The sequence below is a fragment of the Anarhichas minor genome, unplaced genomic scaffold, assembly GCF_050575085.1.
Source record: "Anarhichas minor isolate MPS153535 unplaced genomic scaffold, ASM5057508v1 ptg000007l, whole genome shotgun sequence".
In the NCBI taxonomy this organism is placed as follows: Eukaryota; Metazoa; Chordata; class Actinopteri; order Perciformes; family Anarhichadidae; genus Anarhichas; species Anarhichas minor.
In genome coordinates this window covers 15424956-15444346 of record NW_027466453.1, presented here as the reverse complement: position 1 = coordinate 15444346, position 19391 = coordinate 15424956, and the positions used below count along the sequence as shown (strand labels likewise).

At 38.9% G+C, this 19391-nt stretch overlaps 6 protein-coding genes across 6 annotated transcripts in view; 5 read left to right on the top strand and 1 right to left on the bottom strand.

Annotated features, from left to right (window-relative positions):
- Positions 1-19391, bottom strand: part of LOC142944904 (septin-9-like) — a 77129-nt gene that overhangs the window by 41337 nt on the left and 16401 nt on the right. The window lies entirely within an intron of this gene.
- Positions 797-2494, top strand: LOC142944910 (uncharacterized). Its single transcript, XM_076086113.1, has one exon. It carries the CDS (start codon positions 797-799, stop codon positions 1802-1804), a length of 1008 nt encoding a protein of 335 aa, XP_075942228.1. The 3' UTR covers positions 1805-2494.
- Positions 6204-8889, top strand: LOC142945210 (uncharacterized). The gene has a single exon (XM_076086632.1). It carries the CDS (start codon positions 6204-6206, stop codon positions 7224-7226), a length of 1023 nt encoding a protein of 340 aa, XP_075942747.1. The 3' UTR covers positions 7227-8889.
- On the top strand, positions 10103-12320 carry LOC142944907 (uncharacterized). Its single transcript, XM_076086110.1, has 2 exons — positions 10103-10143; positions 10674-12320. Coding segments are annotated over exons 1-2 (1026 nt in total). The 5' UTR covers positions 10103-10141; the 3' UTR covers positions 11698-12320.
- LOC142944909 (uncharacterized) lies at positions 14387-15776 on the top strand. The gene is made up of 2 exons (XM_076086112.1): positions 14387-14460; positions 14752-15776. The coding sequence occupies exon 2, from the start codon at positions 14753-14755 to the stop codon at positions 15764-15766; it is 1014 nt and encodes a 337-aa protein (XP_075942227.1). The 5' UTR covers positions 14387-14460; position 14752; the 3' UTR covers positions 15767-15776.
- On the top strand, positions 16980-19342 carry LOC142944913 (uncharacterized). Its single transcript, XM_076086117.1, has 2 exons — positions 16980-17128; positions 17364-19342. Exon 2 carries the CDS (start codon positions 17365-17367, stop codon positions 18241-18243), a length of 879 nt encoding a protein of 292 aa, XP_075942232.1. The 5' UTR covers positions 16980-17128; position 17364; the 3' UTR covers positions 18244-19342.

Here is a 19391-nt window from a genome sequence, read left to right as displayed (position 1 = left end):
GGTGATCAAAGGTTGTGACACAGATACAAGTTAGGACACTTTACTGAAAACATTCAAGGTAAATATAAGATGAGCATATTGAACAGTGACCTTCAATATCATTTAAAACACTACAATGAAAGTTTGAATAAAGAAAATAGCAAAACATACATAATCAGCCTATAAAATGTGCATGTACTGCAACTTGATCCGTGATAATTGAATACTAGCCAATAATAACCCAGGCAGCCTCACCATGCAGTCCAAAGGACACTATCAAGTCTAGACCTGCAGAAGATACTTCCTGTTCTAACCCTGCTCATAAAATCACCAGCTGACTCACAGACTTTACACAATCGTTCCTCTAAAAACCAACAGTTTGATTTACAGGGAAGCGGTGACCAGGAGGAGTTACTCCTACTATCACACAAACAGAGATCAGATACCTGACGGCAGCAGACTTACTCAGGTGAGTTCTCTTATTTTCTGAACGCAAGTTTTGTTTAATTAGTATTTGCCGTAGAATTATTCCACACAAAGTGTTTTTTGAGAGTGTTTTGTTCTCTTTGTGTTACCATTGCAACTCAACAAGGAAACGCTTTCTATTGCAACATGAAGCCTCACAAACATCAGATAAACTTACAAATACATTTGAATGAGGACGATGTATTCCTTCGTAATACTAACCGGATTCTTACTGATCAAATCATGAAAATAATAATTTGATGCATCTCTAGTTAATATATAGTATAGATTGAGAATGTAATGCAAGGATGATTATTGTAAGCAATACATTTTTAAATATCTCTACAGGATGATGGAGAAGACAGGAAGAGTCATGATCTGCTGTGTAGCTCTGCTCCTTGTGCTGACCTCTGTGTCGGCTGTGCAGACAAAGACTGATTCAATCAACGATTTGAAGAAAATCAACTTCGGTCAATCTGTGCCCAAACACAGTCTTGTGCTGCTTCACTGGTTTGCCAACACAGTGGACATCGACAATAACGATATCATATCGCTGACCTTTGACCCAAACGGAGGAGATTATGGCTCACATCATTATGGTAACTATGAGGGGCTGTTGGACCCACTGCCTCAGGGAAATGTATACCAGTACTACACTATTGGCAATCTCTATCAAGGAACATCCATGCCACTTCCTGATTATGTTGTCCATCCCCAAACAGAGTATGTGGGAAGTAACAGGGACAGGATCATAATCCGTGTCAGGGGGCAGAACACAGGACGTAGAGCTTTGCAGAGTATAGACCAAGTTTATATCACACAGCATTATGACACTTCTGAAAATCTGGGGACACCGTATGATCCAGATCATACCTACATGATCACTACTAACCTCTTGAGACAGATCAGACAGTTTTCTGTTGGACAAAACCAACAGCAACTGTTGCAACTCAGAAACAACTTCGGAAGCAACGCTAATGTTTCCGACATCAGAAACACATGGGGTGACCTTGCTTGCCTTGGACTGCTGTTGTTTATTGTGATCCAGGAGAAGTCCTCCTTCCACCGTCCCAACAACAGACCAAAAAACAGAAGAAGTGATTTGAATGATACTGCGGCAAGAGAGACCAACGTTCCTCGAGGTTCACGAAACCAAGCTGATGTTGTCGTGGATTTCAATGACTATGTGGACCAAAATGCCAGCAGGACGATTAGGAACAGAGTATCAGTCGTTGACAACAACTCACCTCCCCAGAACATCCGGCGGCGGATCTGTTGTTGCATTTGTTGTATTGCCACCATATGCTTGATTGCATTGTTTATTATATTATTGTTATGGTATCTTATAAAGGGAAGCTAAAATGAGATAAAACTGTATATATTGCAAAGGAAATTGCTGTGCAGCAGTTGCAATACAAAGTGGAAAGAGTGTAAATATAAAGAGTGTAAATATTAAAGTCTAAGATTACAATCAAGTAAAAAAAAAAAAGGAGTAAATCCAAAATATAAACAATGGCAAAATCAGGTTAATAAATGATAAGCAGGGTAGCAGTGGAAATCAGTTTAGGTGGGGTTGCATATAGATATGTATGCATGTAGCTTTAGAGTATATGACCAATAAAACGTTCATGACTACGCACATGATAATGCAGTTAATATCCCACCGTGTCCTGTGAGTCAGTTGTGAGAATGGTAATACAATTATTATTATTTATGTGACTGCAAAGATTACCGTTTATGTGCATCGTGTAAATATCTGGTTATTTGTTATTCAGTTAAAAGTATTTGATCCGAGTGAAATGTCTAATTGTACATTATAATGCACTGCTCTGGCACGGTCATTGAGCTCCAAGCTTAAGTCAATCAACAAAGTCAAGCTCCAGCACGTCTCGTCTAACTCACTGATGATTCATTCTGTGTCCGACAGTGATGAAGCGAATGTATTGCACTGATAAATAAAACACAAATAAAAGGCTTTCTGGTCTGTTCAGGACAGCTGGTGTATACTTTCTGTAGTGTTGACAGTGTTTATTACACTGTAATTAACAATCAGACTGATGTCCGTGCTTTTATTTGAAGTTTAAGGAAAATGGACGAACGCAAGTTAGATGTGCAGATTCATGAGGACAACTTTAACTATTCCTCGTTCTACAGACAATCACACCAGAGAGAGAACTTTAAGCAGACTATTGAGATCTATGGTTTTGTGTTTATTAAACTATAATTAACAATCACAATGATGTGAGTGTTTTTATTTTAATACAATAAAGGAAGAAGGAAGTAATCAAACTTGTTAGACTTCTTGTTACCACCAGCAAAGCTCGTTTAGTCAGTTTCATTTACAGCGAAGCGGTGACCAAGAAGATGTCACTCCTACTCTCACAAAAACACAGATCAGATACCTGACGGCAGCAAACAAACGCAGGTGAGTTCTCTTATTTTCTAATTACTAGTTTTGTTACATAGTATTATATTCTTGAATCCAAAACAGCTCTATGATGCAACTTCTTGTAACCACAAGCAACACTTGATTTCACAGTTTCATTTGCAGGACACAGTAACCTAAAAGGAGTTGAACAGGCTCTCACACAATCACAGGGATCAGAAAACGACAGCAGACAAATGTAGGTGAGCCCTCTTTAAATATGACCACGCTTTGTTTTTATTATCTAACCTCGCACTATGCAACATGACTGGTGAAGCATTTAACTCAGTTCTTCTTTGTGAGCGTTCTCAAAATGGAATTTGGTATATAGACAGTAACTTTGGAAAATACTTGATTTGATTAACTCACGCTGCTGAAATCTCATATTTGTAAGTTTACCTGAAATTAATTTATTTTGCACAGAATGAGGAATGTGCATTACTTCCTCATTCTGGCCTACCTCTTACTAGTCAGTAAAAGCAGGAGGAATGATAACAAACAAAACCTGTTTCAACGTTCATATGGCCGTCTGACTATTGTTTTGAGACACTTGAAAAATTGTCATCCTATCCGTTGGTGAGGCCTTAGTGTGAGATATTCAACAAAGAAAAGAGAAATTACAGATTAATCAAATCATGAAAATAGCCATTAGATGAATCTCTGGCTACAAATACATCGAGGTTGATCATGTACAGTATGTTTGATAATGGGAGAAATAACTTTTTAAATATCTCTACAGGATGATGGAGAAGACAGGAAGAGTCATGATCTGCTGTGTAGCTCTGCTCCTTGTGCTGACCTCTGTGTCGGCTGTGCAGAGAGATCTTGATTCAATCGATGATTTGAAGAAAATCAACTTTGGTCAATCTGTGCCCAAACAGTCTTGTGCTGCTCTACTGGTTTGCCAACGCAGTGGACATCGACAACAATAACGTCATATGATTAACCTTTGACCCTAACAGAGAAGATTATGGCTCACATTATTATCACAACTCTGAGGAGCTGTTGGACGACTTGCCTCGGGGAAATGTATACCAGTACTACACTGTTGGCAATCTCTATCAAGAAACATTCATGCCACTTCCTCGTTATGTTGTCCATCCCCAAACAGAGTATGAGGGAGGAAACAGGGACAGGATCATAATTCGTGTCAGGGAGCAGAACACAGGACGTAGAGCTTTGCAGAGGATAGACCAAGTTTATATCACACAGCATTATGACATTTATGACGGTCTGGGGACAGATTATGATCCAGATCATACCTACAGGATCACTACTAACCTCTTGAGACAGATCAGAGAATTTTCTGTTGGACAAAACCCACAGCAACTGTTGCAACTCAGAAACAACTTCGGAAGCAACGCTGATGTTTTCCACATCAGAAACACATGGGGTGCCAACCTTGCTGGCCTTGGACTGCTGTTATATATTGTGATCCAGGAGAAGTCCTCCTCTAACCGACGCAACAACCAACATGATAAAAGACAAAAACTTCGGGACAATGATGCTTCCGACAGCAACGTTTCTAGAGATTTCCGCAACCAAGATTATGTTCTAGTGGACGTCAATGAGGACCACGAAGCCAACGGGACGACTGGGAACAGAGAATCAGGCATTGACTCAGTAGCTCAGACCATGAGGAAGTTCTGTTGTATTCTCATATGTCTCACAATCATATTGTGTTTTATATATATTTTTTATGTTTATGTATAGGAGAAGATAAAACTTTTCAGTGCAACAGTTGCAAATATTAAAGTTTAAGGATAATGATTAGGTGTTCTGGCCTTGGTTTGTGTGTGTGTGTGTGTGTGTGTGTGTGTGTGTGTGTGTGTGTGTGTGTGTGTGTGTGTGTGTGTGTGTGTGTGAGAGATGCCTTTCAGGTACATTGCGTATGTAGAGACCCTCCCAGTTGATGGTCCAGGAGTATAACTTTGTAAACCTTAAAACATCAGCTTTTATGAAACTTCATTTTCCTTAAACAAGCTGGGTCGTAACAATAGGTAATCTAAGAGTACACGGTTAGAACAGAACGTTTATTATTAAGACCAACATATTCCATTGTATGTCCCTTTATGTCCCGTGAGTTAGTTGGGAGCAGTTGAGTTGTATTAATAACAAATCGAATGTATTCCACAGGGGACATTAATCCAGCGAGAAAAGATTTTATGAAGAATTGTCAAATGTCTTGAAAACATGGTTTTAAAGAAAAGTTTCACCCCTTATTGATGGGAATACTGGATAAATCAATATAAACTGATAAATAAATAAATTGTTTTTAAATGGTGTTTTGTTGATCAAGTGCTCTAAAACCACCGCATCATTGGTTCGAATCCAGACGGGGATGTTTTGTTGCAGGTCATCCTTGATTCTTAACCCACAAACTATACTGTGTACTGTCCAATAAAGGCAATATGCCAAATTTAACACATTTTTGAGGCAGATGACATGAAATAGTACAAACAATAAAAATCTGACAAGTATATACCTGACAATATTTCACTCCACTTTCAGGCAATGATCCCTCATGTTCGGTGATCAAAGGTTGTGACACAGATACAAGTTAGGACACTTTACTGAAAACATTCAAGGTAAATATAAGATGAGCATATTGAACAGTGACCTTCAATGTCATTTAAAACACTACAATGAAAGTTTGAATAAAGAAAATGGCAAAACATACATAATCAGCATATAAAATGTGCATGTACTGCAACTTGATCCGTGATAATTGAATACTAGCCAATAATAACCCAGGCAGCCTCACCATGCAGTCCAAAGGACACTATCAAGTATAGATCTGCAGAAGCTACTTCCTGTTCTAACCCTGCTCAAAAAATCACCAGCTGACTCACAGACTTTACACAATCGTTCCTCTAAAAACCACCAGTTTCATTTACAGCGAAGCAGTGACCAGGAGGAGTTACTCCTACTATCACACAAACAGAGATCAGATACCCGACGGCAGCAGACTTACTCAGGTGAGTTCTCTTATTTTCTGAACGCAAGTTTTGTTTAATTAGTATTTGCCGTAGAATTATTCCACACAAAGTGTTTTTTGTGTGTGTTTTGTTCTCTCTATGTTACCATCGCTCCATCGCAACTCAACAAGGAAACGCTTTCTATTGCAACATGAAGCCTCACAAACATCAGATAAACTTACAAATACATTTGAATGAGGACGATGTATTCCTTCGTAATACTAACCGGATTCTTACTGATCAAATCATGAAAATAATAATTTGATGCATCACTAGTTAAAAATATATAGTATAGATTGAGAATGTAATGCAAGGATGATTATTGTAAGCAATACATTTTTAAATATCTCCACAGGATGATGGAGAAGACAGGAAGAGTCATGATCTGCTGTGTAGCTCTGCTCCTTGTGCTGAACTCTGTGTCGGCTGTGCAGACAAAGATTGATTCAATCAATGCTTTGAAGAAAATCAACTTCGGTCAATCTGTGCCCAAACACAGTCTTGTGCTGCTTCACTGGTTTGCCAACACAGTGGACATCGACAATAACGATATCATATCGCTGACCTTTGACCCAAACGGAGGAGATTATGGCTCACATCATTATGGTAACTATGAGGGGCTGTTGGACCCACTGCCTCAGGGAAATGTATACCAGTACTACACTATTGGCAATCTCTATCAAGGAACATCCATGCCACTTCCTGATTATGTTGTCCGTCCCCCAGCAACAGAGTATGAGGGAAGTAACAGGGACAGGATCATAATCCGTGTCAGGGGGCAGAACACAGGACGTAGAGCTTTGCAGAGTATAGACCAAGTTTATATCACACAGCATTATGACCCTTCTGAAAATCTGGGGACACCGTATGATCCAGATCATACCTACATGATCACTACTAACCTCTTGAGACAGATCAGACAGTTTTGTGTTGGACAAAACCCACAGCAACTGTGGCAACTCAGAAACAACTTCAGGAGCAACGCATGCGTCTCTGATGCTTTCCACATCAGAGACACATGGGGTGACCTTGCTTGCCTTGGACTGCTGTTGTTTATTGTGATCCAGGAGAAGTCGTCCTTCCACCGTCCCAACAACAGACCAAAAAAAAGAAGAAGTGATTTGAATGATACTGCGGCAAGAGAGACCAACGTTCCTCGAGGTTTTCGAAACCAAGCTCATGTTGTCGTGGATTTCAATGACTATGAGGACCAAAATGCCAGCAGGACGATTAGGAACAGAGTATCAGTCGTTGACAACAACTCACCTCCCCAGAACATCCGGCAGTGGATCTGTTGTTGCATTTGTTGTATTGCCACCATATGCTTAATATCATTGTTTACTATATTATTGTTATGGTATAAAAAGCAGATAAAATGAGATAAAACTGTATATATTGCAAGGGAAATTGCTGTGCAGCAGTTGCAATACAAAGTGGAAAGAGTGTAAATATAAAGAGTGTAAATATAAAGAGTGTAAATATTAAAGTCTAAGATAACAATCAAGTTTAAAGAAAGGAGTAAATCCAAAATATAAACAATGGCAAAATCAGGTTAATAAATGATAAGCAGGGTAGCAGTGGAAATCAGTTTAGGTGGGGTTGCATATAGATATGTATGCATGTAGCTTTAGAGCAGGGGTCGGCAACCTTTTCTATCCAAAGAGCCATTTTGCCCTATTTTCCACCAAATAAAATTTGTCTGGAGCCGCAAAAGCTATTTGATATCACAGCTTATAAAGTTGTATATATAGTTATATATACAAAAACTATAGTTTGTTGTATTTATGAAAATATAGAACAAGAATAAAGACAATTCTTGACATTTTTTTGCAATTTTACCTGATATAACAATATCAAACTCTTATGAAGAGGAGAGTTTTCTGCAGCAGCTGAGAAATCGCTCTTTGTCGCTCATCTCCAGCGTGACACTTTTCAGCAAATGCTGTGTGCTCGTTCAGGAAGCATACAGGTAAGCCAGCATCGTTGGCAGTGAAAGCAAATGAATACGTCCACGCAGAATTAAACTCTCTATTTTCCTCCGTGACTTTTTTTTTTTTGGATTTATCCATTGATAGTTTACAGAGGGCGTGGGTCTGAAAATCATGATTAGCCACCTGCAGGGAAAGGCGCTTGACAGGGGTAGAGGATTTAACTGCCTGTGGGAATAATTAACATAAGATTCTGTTCATTCTTGCTGATAAATTATATTCTCTCTGAACACATTTCTCTTTCTGGAGAACGTCATGTGAGATAACTTCTTCGATTAGCGCAATTTCCTGCTCTTCTTTCTATTTCCTCGTCTCAGCCCCGTGTGTCACGTGTGTGTAAACCTCGCTCGAATCAGGAAACTTGTCAGAATACCCAAATGTGATTGGCTGAGCTGCATCACGTGATGTGATTTGCAATGCATTGGTCGGTGTGTTTCCTGCACCGCCGAACAAGTGCCGTAACGGCTGAATAAGAGGCGCCGGTTAAAGTTTAAACTCGGTGCCTAATATGTATAATTCCGAATTATCTCATCGTTTTTTAGTTCCTGGGTCCGGATCCGGTGCGCCAGTTGGGGACCTCAGGGAGCCGCAACAGAGAGGCTAAAGAGCCGCAGGTTGCCGACCCCTGCTTTAGAGTATATGACCAATACAACGTTCATGACTACGCCCATGATAATGCAGTTAATATCCCACCGTGTCCTGTGAGTCAGTTGTGAGAATAATAATTGTAATACAATTATTATTTATGTGACTGCAAAGATTACCGTTTATGTGCATCGTGTAAATATCTGGTTATTTGTTATTCAGTTAAAAGTATTTGATCAGAGTGAAATGTCTTATTGTACATTATAATGCACTGCTCTGGCACGGTCATTGAGCTCCAAGCTTAAGTCAGTCAACAAAGTCAAGCTCCAGCACGTCTCGTCTAACTCACTGATGATTCATTCTGTGTCCGACAGTGATGAAGCGAATGTATTGCACTGATAAATAAAACATGAATAAAAGGATTTATGGTCTGTTCAGGACAGCTTGTGTATACTTTCTTTTGTGTTGATAGTGTTTATTACACTGTAATTAACAATCAGACTGATGTCCGTGTTTTTATTTTAAGTTCAAGGAAAATGGATGAACGCAAGTTAGATGTGCAGATTCATGAGGACAACTTTAACTATTCCTCGTTCTACAGACAATCACACCAGAGAGAGAACTTTCCGCAGACTATTGAGATCTGCTGGCATCAGTTTTGAAGAACAAAATAGAAGTGGTACAACTACTGCCTATGTTGCCAATTGTTGAACTGGAATATTGTAATGTAGTAATAATCTTAAATGTCTAAAAAAAAGTTTTAATTATTGTGCACCAGAATTTGTATTTAAACTGCTAAAAGAGGAAGAAAACAGCCTTTGTGGACGGGAAAATATTGGACAAATCATAAAATGTGCTGGTGACCGAGTGGTCTTAACCCACAACATCACAATCAATCCTCTAAACACTGAATAAAAACAGTCTGCTTCTTGCATTCCCACTGCCACATGACTGATAATAGCAAACACAGAAATGAAAGGGAGTACTACTTTTTCTTTTCTTGAATACAGAAGATCCAAATCCAGATCCAGGTCTTTTATTGTATATCATAATGCACTGCTCTGGCATCGTCATTAAGCTTCAGGATCCATTCAGGCAACACTGTCGTGCTCCAGCATGTATAATCTAATAGTAATGACTCACTGATGATTCCTCGATTGTTCTAACTAATACAGATACAGAGAATGTAAATTGCTCTGATGGATGAATGAAACTGATCGGTGAAAGGCTCTATGGTGTGTTAACGACAGCTGTGATCGATAATGTTTTAGCTTGTAAAAAAAGGGTTTATTTCATCTATGGTTTTGTGTTTATTAAACTATAATTAACTATCACAATGATGTGAGTGTTTTTATTTTAATACAATAAAGGAAGAAGGAAGTAATCAAACTTATTAGACTTCTTGTTACCACCAGCAAAGCTCGTTTAGTCAGTTTCATTTACAGAGAAGCGGTGACCTAGAAGATGTCACGCCTACTCTCACAAAAACACAGATCAGATACCTGACGGCAGCAAACAAACGCAGGTGAGTTCTCTTATTTTCTGATTACTAGTTTTGTTACATAGTATTATATTCTTGAATCCAAAACAGCTGTATGATGCAACTTCCTGTAACCACAAGCAACACTTGATTTCACAGTTTCATTTGCAGGACACAGTAACCAGGAGGAGTTGAACAGGCTCTCACACAATCACAGGGATCAGAAAACGACAGCAGACAAATGTAGGTGAGCCCTCTTTAAATATGACCAGGTTTTGTTTTTATTATCTAACCTCGCACTATGCAACATGACTGGTGAAGCATTTAACTCAGTTCTTCTTTGTGAGCGTTCTCAAAAGGGAATTTGTTATAGAGACAGTAACTTTGGAAAATACTTGATTTGATTAACTCACACTGCTGAAGTCTAAGTTTATCTGAAATGAATTAATTTTGCACAGAATAAGGAATGTGTATTACTTCCTCATTCTGGCCTACCTCTTACTAGTCAGTAAAAGCAGGAGGAATGATAACAAGCAAAACCTGTTTCAACGTTCATATGGCCGTCTGACTATTGTTTTGAGACACTTGAAAAATTGTCATCCTATCAGTTGGTGAGGCCTTAGTGTGAGATATTCAACAAAGAAAAGAGAAAGTATAGATTAATCAAATCATGAAAATATCCATTAGATGAATCTCTGGCTACAAATACATTGAGGTTGATCATGTACAGTATGTTTGAATAATGGGAGAAATAACTTTAAATATCTCTACAGGATGATGAAGAAGACAGGAAGAGTCATGATCTGCTGTGTAGCTCTGCTCCTTGTGCTGACCTCTGTGTCGGCTGTGCAGAGAGATCTTGATTCAATCAATGCTTTGAAGAAAATCAACTTTGGTCAATCTGTGCCTAAACACAGTCTTGTGCTGCTTCACTGGTTTGCCAACACAGTGGACATCGACAATAACTATATCATATCGCTGACCTTTGACCCAAACGGAGGAGATTATGGCTCACATCATTATGGTAACTATGAGGAGCTGTTGGACCCACTGCCTCGGGGAAATGTATACCGGTACTACACTATTGGCAATCTCAATCAACAAACATCCATGCCACTTCCTGATTATGTTGTCCGTCCCCCAGCAACAGAGTATGTGGGAAGGAACAGGGACAGGATCATAATCCGTGTCAGGGGGCAGAACACAGGACGTAGAGCTTTGCAGAGTATAGACCAAGTTTATATCACACAGCATTATGACACTTCTGAAAATCAGGGGACACCGTATGATCCAGATCATACCTACATGATCACTACTAACCTCTTGAGACAGATCAGAGAGTTTTCTGTTGGACAAAACCCACAGCAACTGTTGCAACTCAGAAACAACTTCAGAAGCAACGCTGATGTTTCCGACATCAGAAACACATGGGGTGACCTTGCTTGCCTTGGACTGCTGTTGTTTATTGTGATCCAGGAGAAGTCCTCCTTCCACCGTCCCAACAACAGACCAAAAAACAGAAGAAGCGATTTGGATGATACTGCGGCAAGAGAGACCAACGCTCCTCGAGGTTCACGAAACCAAGGTTATGATCAAGTGCCGTTAGAAGACTATGAGGACCAAAATGCCAGCAGGACGATTAGTAACAGAGAATCAGGCGGTTACAACAACTCACCTCCCCAGAACAACATCCGGCGGCGGTTCTGTTGTATTTGTTGCATTTGTTGTATTGCCACCATATGCTTGATTTCATTGTTTACTATATTATTGTTATGGTATAAAGGGAAGCTAAAATGAGATAAAACTGTATATATTGCAAAGGAAATTGCTGTGCAGCAGTTGCAATACAAAGTGGAAAGAGTGGAAATATAAAGAGTGTAAATATTAAAGTCTAAGATTACAATCAAGTTTAAAGAAAGGAGTAAATCCAAAATATAAACAATGGCAAAATCAGGTTAATAAATGATAAGCAGGGTAGCAGTGGAAATCAGTTTAGGTGGGGTTGCATATAGATATGTATGCATGTAGCTTTAGAGTATATGACCAATACAACGTTCATGACTACGCACATGATAATGCAGTTAATATCCCACCGTGTCCTGTGAGTCAGTTGTGAGAATAATAATTGTAATACAATTATTATTTATGTGACTGCAAAGATTACCGTTCATGTGCATCGTGTAAATATCTGGTTATTTGTTATTCAGTTAAAAGTATTTGATCCGAGTGAAATGTCTTATTGTACATTATAATGCACTGCTCTGGCACGGTCATTGAGCTCCAAGCTTAAGTCAATCAACAAAGTCAAGCTCCAGCACGTCTCGTCTAACTCACTGATGATTCATTCTGTGTCCGACAGTGATGAAGCGAATGTATTGCACTGATAAATAAAACATAAATAAAAGGATTTCTGGTCTGTTCAGGACAGCTGGTGTATACTTTCTGTAGTGTTGACAGTGTTTATTACACTGTAATTAACAATCAGACTGATGTCCGTGCTTTTATTTGAAGTTTAAGGAAAATGGATGAACGCAAGTTAGATGTGCAGATTCATGAGGACAACTTTAACTATTCCTCGTTCTACAGACAATCACACCAGAGAGAGAACTTTCCGCAGACTATTGAGATCTGCTGGCATCAGTTTTGAAGAACAAAATAGTAGTGGTACAACTACTGCCTATGTTGCCAATTGTTGAACTGGAATATTGTGATGTAGTAATAATCTTAAATGTCTAAAAAAAAGTTTTAATTATTGTGCACCAGAATTTGTATTTAAACTCTTAAAAGAGGAAGAAAACAGCCTTTGTGGACGGGAAAATATTGGACAAATCAGATAAAATGTGCTGGTGACCGAGTGGTCTTAACCCATAACATCACAATCAATCCTCTAAACACTGAATAAAAACAGTCTGCTTCTTGCATTCCCACTGCCACATGACTGATAATAGCAAACACAGAAATGAAAGGGAGTACTACTTTTTCTAAGATCCAAATCCAGATCAGCTGTAACATGAAACTTCCTGTAAACAGAAGCAACACTTGATTCCCCAGTTTCATTCGTAGGAAACCAGTAATCTAACAGCAGCTGAACATGCTCTCACACAATCAGATCAGAACACCAACGGCAGCAGACAGACGCAGGTGAGCCCTCTTTATTCTATGACTGCTAGTTTTGTTTTACGTATTTACCGCGGCACTATCCCACATGACTGGTGGAGCATTCAACTCAATTCTACTTTGAGAGTGTTCTTTCCTCTTTATATTAATATCCCTCCACCACAGCTCAACAAGGAAACGCTGTATACTGAAACACAAACTAAATAGACTAACTTTGGAAGATATTCACTTGTTTTGATTAACTCAGGCTGCTGAAGTCCAATTAATTTCAGTTTACAAAGAGTTTTTTGCACAGAATGAGGAACGTGTATAACTTCCTCATACTGGCCTACCTCTTACTTATCGGTATGAGCAGGAGGAATGATGACAACAAACAAAACCTGTTTCAATGTTAATATGGCCGCCTGTCTTTATTGTTTTCAGACACACTTGTAATTATCATCCGATTTGTTAAATGTTAAATGTAGCTCTGTTCCTTGTGCTGACCTCTGTGTCGTCTGTGCAGACAAAGATTGATTCAATCAACGATATTAAAATAAAATCAACTTTGGTCAATCTGTGCCTAAACAGTCTTGTGCTCCTTCACTGGTTTGCCAACACAGTGGACATCGACAATAACGATACATCGCTGACCTTTGACCCAAGCGGAGGAGATTATGGCTCTCACATTATTATGGTAACTTTGAGAGGCTGTTGGACCCACTGCCTCGGGGAAATGTCAGATAGCAGTACCACACTGTTGGCAATCTCTATCAAGAAACTCTCACACCTTGTTAGCTCACCTGGTAGAGCAGACCTGAGCAGTGGCACAAGTTTAACTCTGACACACATCCCTTCGCTGCATGTCGTCACCTCTCTTTCCCGCTTTAGTGTCTATCTTCGGCTGTACCATCAACTAAATGCATAAAAACACCAAAAAAATAATTCATATATAAAAAAAGGTTATTCTCACAAGGAAAAATGACTTGTGTTTCATTCATTTCAATAAAGAATGAAAGAAACACTTGACCATGCACTTAAATCTCATCTTAAAATTCATTCTGTGTTCATTTATTGCAGTGACCTCCAATGTAAATTACAACAACGCTATTATGAACATTTGAATAAAGAAAAAGAGCAGCAAAACACCTAAATGTGCAGTCATGAAACGCGTGTAAATTGAAATGGATCTGTAATAAGTGAATGCTGCTAATAATAAGCCAGGAAGTACTACAAATCTCATAGTCCGTCCCTCTGCAGTCTCACGGTCGAACTGGACATGCACAGGCTGGTTTCATAAAAGAAAGAAAGAAAAAATGAAAGAAAAAAAAAGCTGTTTTATGAAACCTACTCTGCGACGCTTGTTCTTTCGGTTTCATTTTCAGGGAAACAAAACCTAGGAGGAGTTGAACAGGCTCTCACAAACACAGAGATCAGAAACCTAACGGCAGCAGACAGACTAAGGTGAGCTTTCCTTTTTTTCTGAACACTGGTTTAAGTATTTACTGCGGCACTATTCCCCGTGACTGGGGAAGAATTAACCTCAAGCTATGTTACTATCACTACAGAGCGTTAATTGTCATCCTATCCATTAGGTGTTAGAGTGAGCTATTCATTAGAATGAAAACTAATAAATAGATTTAAAATTCATGAAATAGTAATTTGATGCATCTCTAGTTAAAAATATATGTTATAGATTAAGAATGTACAGTATGGATGATTAATGTAAGAAATACATTTTAAATATCTCTACAGGATGATGGAGAAAACAGGAAGAGTCATGATCTGCTGTGTAGCTCTGCTCCTTGTGCTGACCTCTGTGTCGGCTGTGCAGACAAAGATTGATTCAATCAACGATTTGAAGAAAATCAACTTTGGTCAATCTGTGCCCAAACACAGTCTTGTGCTGCTTCACTGGTTTGCCAACACAGTGAACATCGACAATAACTATATCATATCGCTGACCTTTGACCCAAACGGAGGAGATTATGGCTCACATCATTATGGTAACTATGAGGGGCTGTTGGACCCACTGCCTCAGGGAAATGTATACCAGTACTACACTATTGGCAATCTCTATCAAGGAACATCCATGCCACTTCCTGATTATGTTGTCCGTCCCCCAGCAACAGAGTATGTGGGAAGTAACAGGGACAGGATCATAATCCGTGTCAGGGAGCAGAACACAGGACGTAGAGCTTTGCAGAGTATAGACCAAGTTTATATCACACAGCATTATGACACTTCTGAAAATCAGGGGACACCGTATGATCCAGATCATACCTACATGATCACTACTAACCTCTTGAGACAGATCAGACAGTTTTCTGTTAGACAAAACCAACAGCAACTGTTGCAACTCAGAAACAACTTCAGAAGCAACGCTAATATTCCCGACATCAGAAACACATGGGGTGACCTTGCTTGCCTTGGACTGCTGTTGTTTATTGTGATCCAGGAGAAGTCCTCCTTCCACCGTCCCAACAACAGACCAAAAAACAGAAGAAGCGATTTGAATGATACTGCGGCAAGAGAGACCAACGTTCCTCGAGGTTCTCGAAACCAAGCTGATGTTGTCGTGGATTTCAATGACTATGTGGACCAAAATGCCAGCAGGACGATTAGGAACAGAGTATCAGTCGTTGACAACAACTCACCTCCCCAGAACATCCGGCAGTGGATCTGTTGTTGCATGTGTTGTATTGCCACCATATGCTTAATATCATTGTTTACTATATTATTGTTATGGTATAAAGAGCAGATAAAATGAGATAAAACTGTGTGTGTGTGTGTGTGTGTGAGAAAATATATATATATATATATATATATATTATAAACAATGGCAAAATCAGGTTAATAAATGATAAGCAGGGTAGCAGTGGAAATCAGTTTAGGTGGGGTTGCATATAGATATGTATGCATGTAGCCTCAGAGTATATGACCAATACAACGTTCATGACTACGCACATGATAATGCAGATAATATACCACCGTGTCCTGTGAGAATAATAATCGTAATACAATTATTATTTATGTGACTGCAAAGATTACCGTTTATGTGCATCGTATAAATATCTGGTTATTTGTTATTCAGTTAAAAGTATTTGATCCGAGTGAAATGTCTTATTGTACATTATAATGCACTGCTCTGGCACGGTCATTGAGCTCCAAGCTTAAGTCAATCAACAAAGTCAAGCTCCAGCACGTCTCGTCTAACTCACTGATGATTCATTCTGTGTCCGATGCTTTCTGGTCTGTTCAGGACAGCTGGTGTATACTTTCTGTAGTGTTGATAGTGTTTATTACACTGTAATTAACAATCAGACTGATGTCCGTGCTTTTATTTGAAGTTTAAGGAAAATGGATGAACGCAAGTTAGATGTGCAGATTCATGAGGACAACTTTAACTATTCCTCGTTTTACAGACAATCACACCAGAGAGAGAACTTTCCGCAGACTAGTGAGATCTGCTGGCATCAGTTTTGAAGAACAAAATAGTAGTGGTACAACTACTGCCCATGTTGAACTGGAATATTGTGAAGCACACTTGACCATGCACTTAAATCTTATCTTAAAATTCATTCTGTGTTCATTTATTGCAGTGACCTCCAATGTAAATTACAACAACGCTATTATGAACATTTGAATAAAGAAAAAGAGCAGCAAAAGACCTAAATGTGCAGTCATGAAACGCGTGTAAATTGAAATGGATCTGTAATAAGTGAATGCTGCTAATAATAAGCCAGGAAGTACTACAAATCTCATAGTCCGTCCCTCTGCAGTCTCACGGTCGAACTGGACATGCACAGGCTGGTTTCATAAAAGAAAAAAAAAAGAAATCCCTGATGACTCACAGACAGACTTTACAGAATAATTCCTCTAAAAGTTGCAAATAAAAATAATCATCTTTTTCCATTTCTACAGACTGGTAAATGCCAAAACACTGAAAGGGAGAACTGCTTTTCTTTTCTTGAACACAGCAGGAAGTTTTTTTCAAAAAGCCGTTTGACAGAACAAGCGTTGCAGAGAAGGTTTCATAAGTTTCATTTTCAGGGAAACAAAACCTAGGAGGAGTTGAACAGGCTCTCACAAACACAGAGATCAGAAACCTAACGGCAGCAGACAGACTAAGGTGAGCTTTCTTTTTTTTCCTGAACACTGGTTTAAGTATTTACTGCGGCACTATTCCCCGTGATCCTATCCATTAGGTGTTAGAGTGAGCTATTCATTAGAATGAAAACAAATCCATAGATTTAAAATTCATGAAATAGTAATTTGATGCATCTCTAGTTAAAAATATAAATTATAGATTAAGAATGTACAGTATGGATGAATAATGGGAGAAATAACTTTAAATATCTCTACAGGATGATGGAGAAGACAGGAAGAGTCATGATCTGCTGTGTAGCTCTGCTCCTTGTGCTGACCTCTGTGTCGGCTGTGCAGAGAGATCTTGATTCAATCGATGATTTGAAGGAAATCAACTTTGGTCAATCTGTGCCTAAACACAGTCTTGTGCTGCTCTACTGGTTTGCCAACGCAGTTAACATCGATGAGGACGACGACATAAGCCTGAGTTTTGACCCGGACAGCAGAGATTATGGTTCACATCGTTATCACAACTCTGAGGGAATGTTGGACCGACTGCCTCGGGGAAATGTATACCGGTACTACACTCTTGGCAGTCTCAATCAAGGAGCATCCATGCAACTTCCTCGTTATGTTGTCCGTCCCCCAGCAAGAGAGTACGTGGGAAGTAACAGAGAAAGGATCATAATTCGTGTCAGGGGGCCGAACACAGGACGTAGAGCTTTGCAGAATATAGACCAAGTTTATGTCACACAGCATATTGACCAGGAGGGGGAATATGATCCAGATGATACCTACATGATCACTACTAACCTCTTGAGACAGATCAGAGAGTTTTCGGGTGGACAAAACCAACAGCAACTGTGGCAACTCAGAAACCGCTTCGGAAGTAACGCTGATCTTTCCCACATCAGAAACACATGGGGTGCTAAACTTGCTGGCCTTGGACTGCTGCTGCTTATTGTGATCCAGGAAAGGTACTCCTCTAACCAACAAAACAGACCAGCAACCAACTTCACACCACAAAGCTGCGACAGACACGCAAACGTGGAAAATAATGGATGGTGTTATGCTTTGTTAAAGTGCATTATTTTTATTATATTTGTTTTGATTGTTATTTTCATATGTATGGTATCATCCAATCCGGGATATAGATAAGAAATGAGGGAGAACAATAGATATTGTCTAAACCAAGGTGTGACAGTATAGCTTTTTGAGGACGATTAGGACCACGAAGCCAGCAAGAGTCATCAATCGATTGAAAAAAAAAAAAAAGAAAACAGGCAGTTACGACACCTCAGTACTCCTGAACAATGGCCAGGGGTATTTCTTTGTTTTGCTTCCACATGTTTGATTTTATTCTTTACTATATTATCTTTTTTGTAAATGGGGTTCAGTTAAGATGGAGATATACGCTTGGACCGCTGTTGTATATTGTGATCGAAGAAAAGTACAGACAGAGAAAATAATTGTAATTATTGTACTTGGATTCTTTTATCCATCTTTATTGTCACATGCATTATATTTTTGATTGCCAAATCCAAGGTGTGATGGGAGTGCATCTCAAAAGAGAACGACACCTCATTGTTCTGTTCTCTGGTGTTGTATATTTTGTTTGACGTCAATATTTTTGTATTTTATTGTGTACTATATTAGCTTATTTTGTAAACGTTGAGTTAAGACTGAGATATAGGCTCAGTACGACATGCTTGTGATAAAAGGCCAAAAGTCCCCCCTCTGTGATGAAGGGCTGAGACTATTCAGTTTCTCAGTCCCACCAAGTCGGTTAGTCAACGTTATTTCAGACTAAACTCTGTTTTTAATCTTCCTCACCAAGAGATGTTCATATGTTAAAGAAGAGGAAGAGGACGGTTTGGTGTTTGCTTGAACTGAAACCCTGCAGACTTTAAACTCCATGTCACTGTTTGAGACATCTGCTGTAAAACAATTACAAAAACATGACAGTTTACATTTCTCATAACAGGTAGGAAGTGTTTCACCATTGATGTTGATATTTTGAAATTTGTAGCTCTATTTACAAAATGACTGTTGTGTAATAAAGAAAGGTTTCCATCCCGTGGCTGACCAAAAAAATGAAAGAGATAAGTTAACGGTTCTCTAGTCTGTTAAGGACAGCTTTCACTGATAATTCATTAGTTTTACAAAAAAGAAAAAAAAGAAAGTGTATTTCATTTATGGTTTTGTATTCTTTCTGTAGTGTTTGAAATTGTGTTTATTAAAATATAGTTAACAGCCAGACTGATGTCAGTGTTTTTATTTTAAGTTCAAGGAAACTGGATGAACAC

Coding starts and splice junctions, on each gene's coding strand:
- LOC142944910 (XM_076086113.1), top strand. CDS start 797: ATGGAGAAGACAGGAAGAGTCATGATCTGCTGTGTAGCTCTGCTCCTT.
- LOC142944909 (XM_076086112.1), top strand. CDS start 14,753: ATGATGGAGAAAACAGGAAGAGTCATGATCTGCTGTGTAGCTCTGCTC.
- LOC142944913 (XM_076086117.1), top strand. CDS start 17,365: ATGATGGAGAAGACAGGAAGAGTCATGATCTGCTGTGTAGCTCTGCTC.
- LOC142945210 (XM_076086632.1), top strand. CDS start 6,204: ATGATGGAGAAGACAGGAAGAGTCATGATCTGCTGTGTAGCTCTGCTC.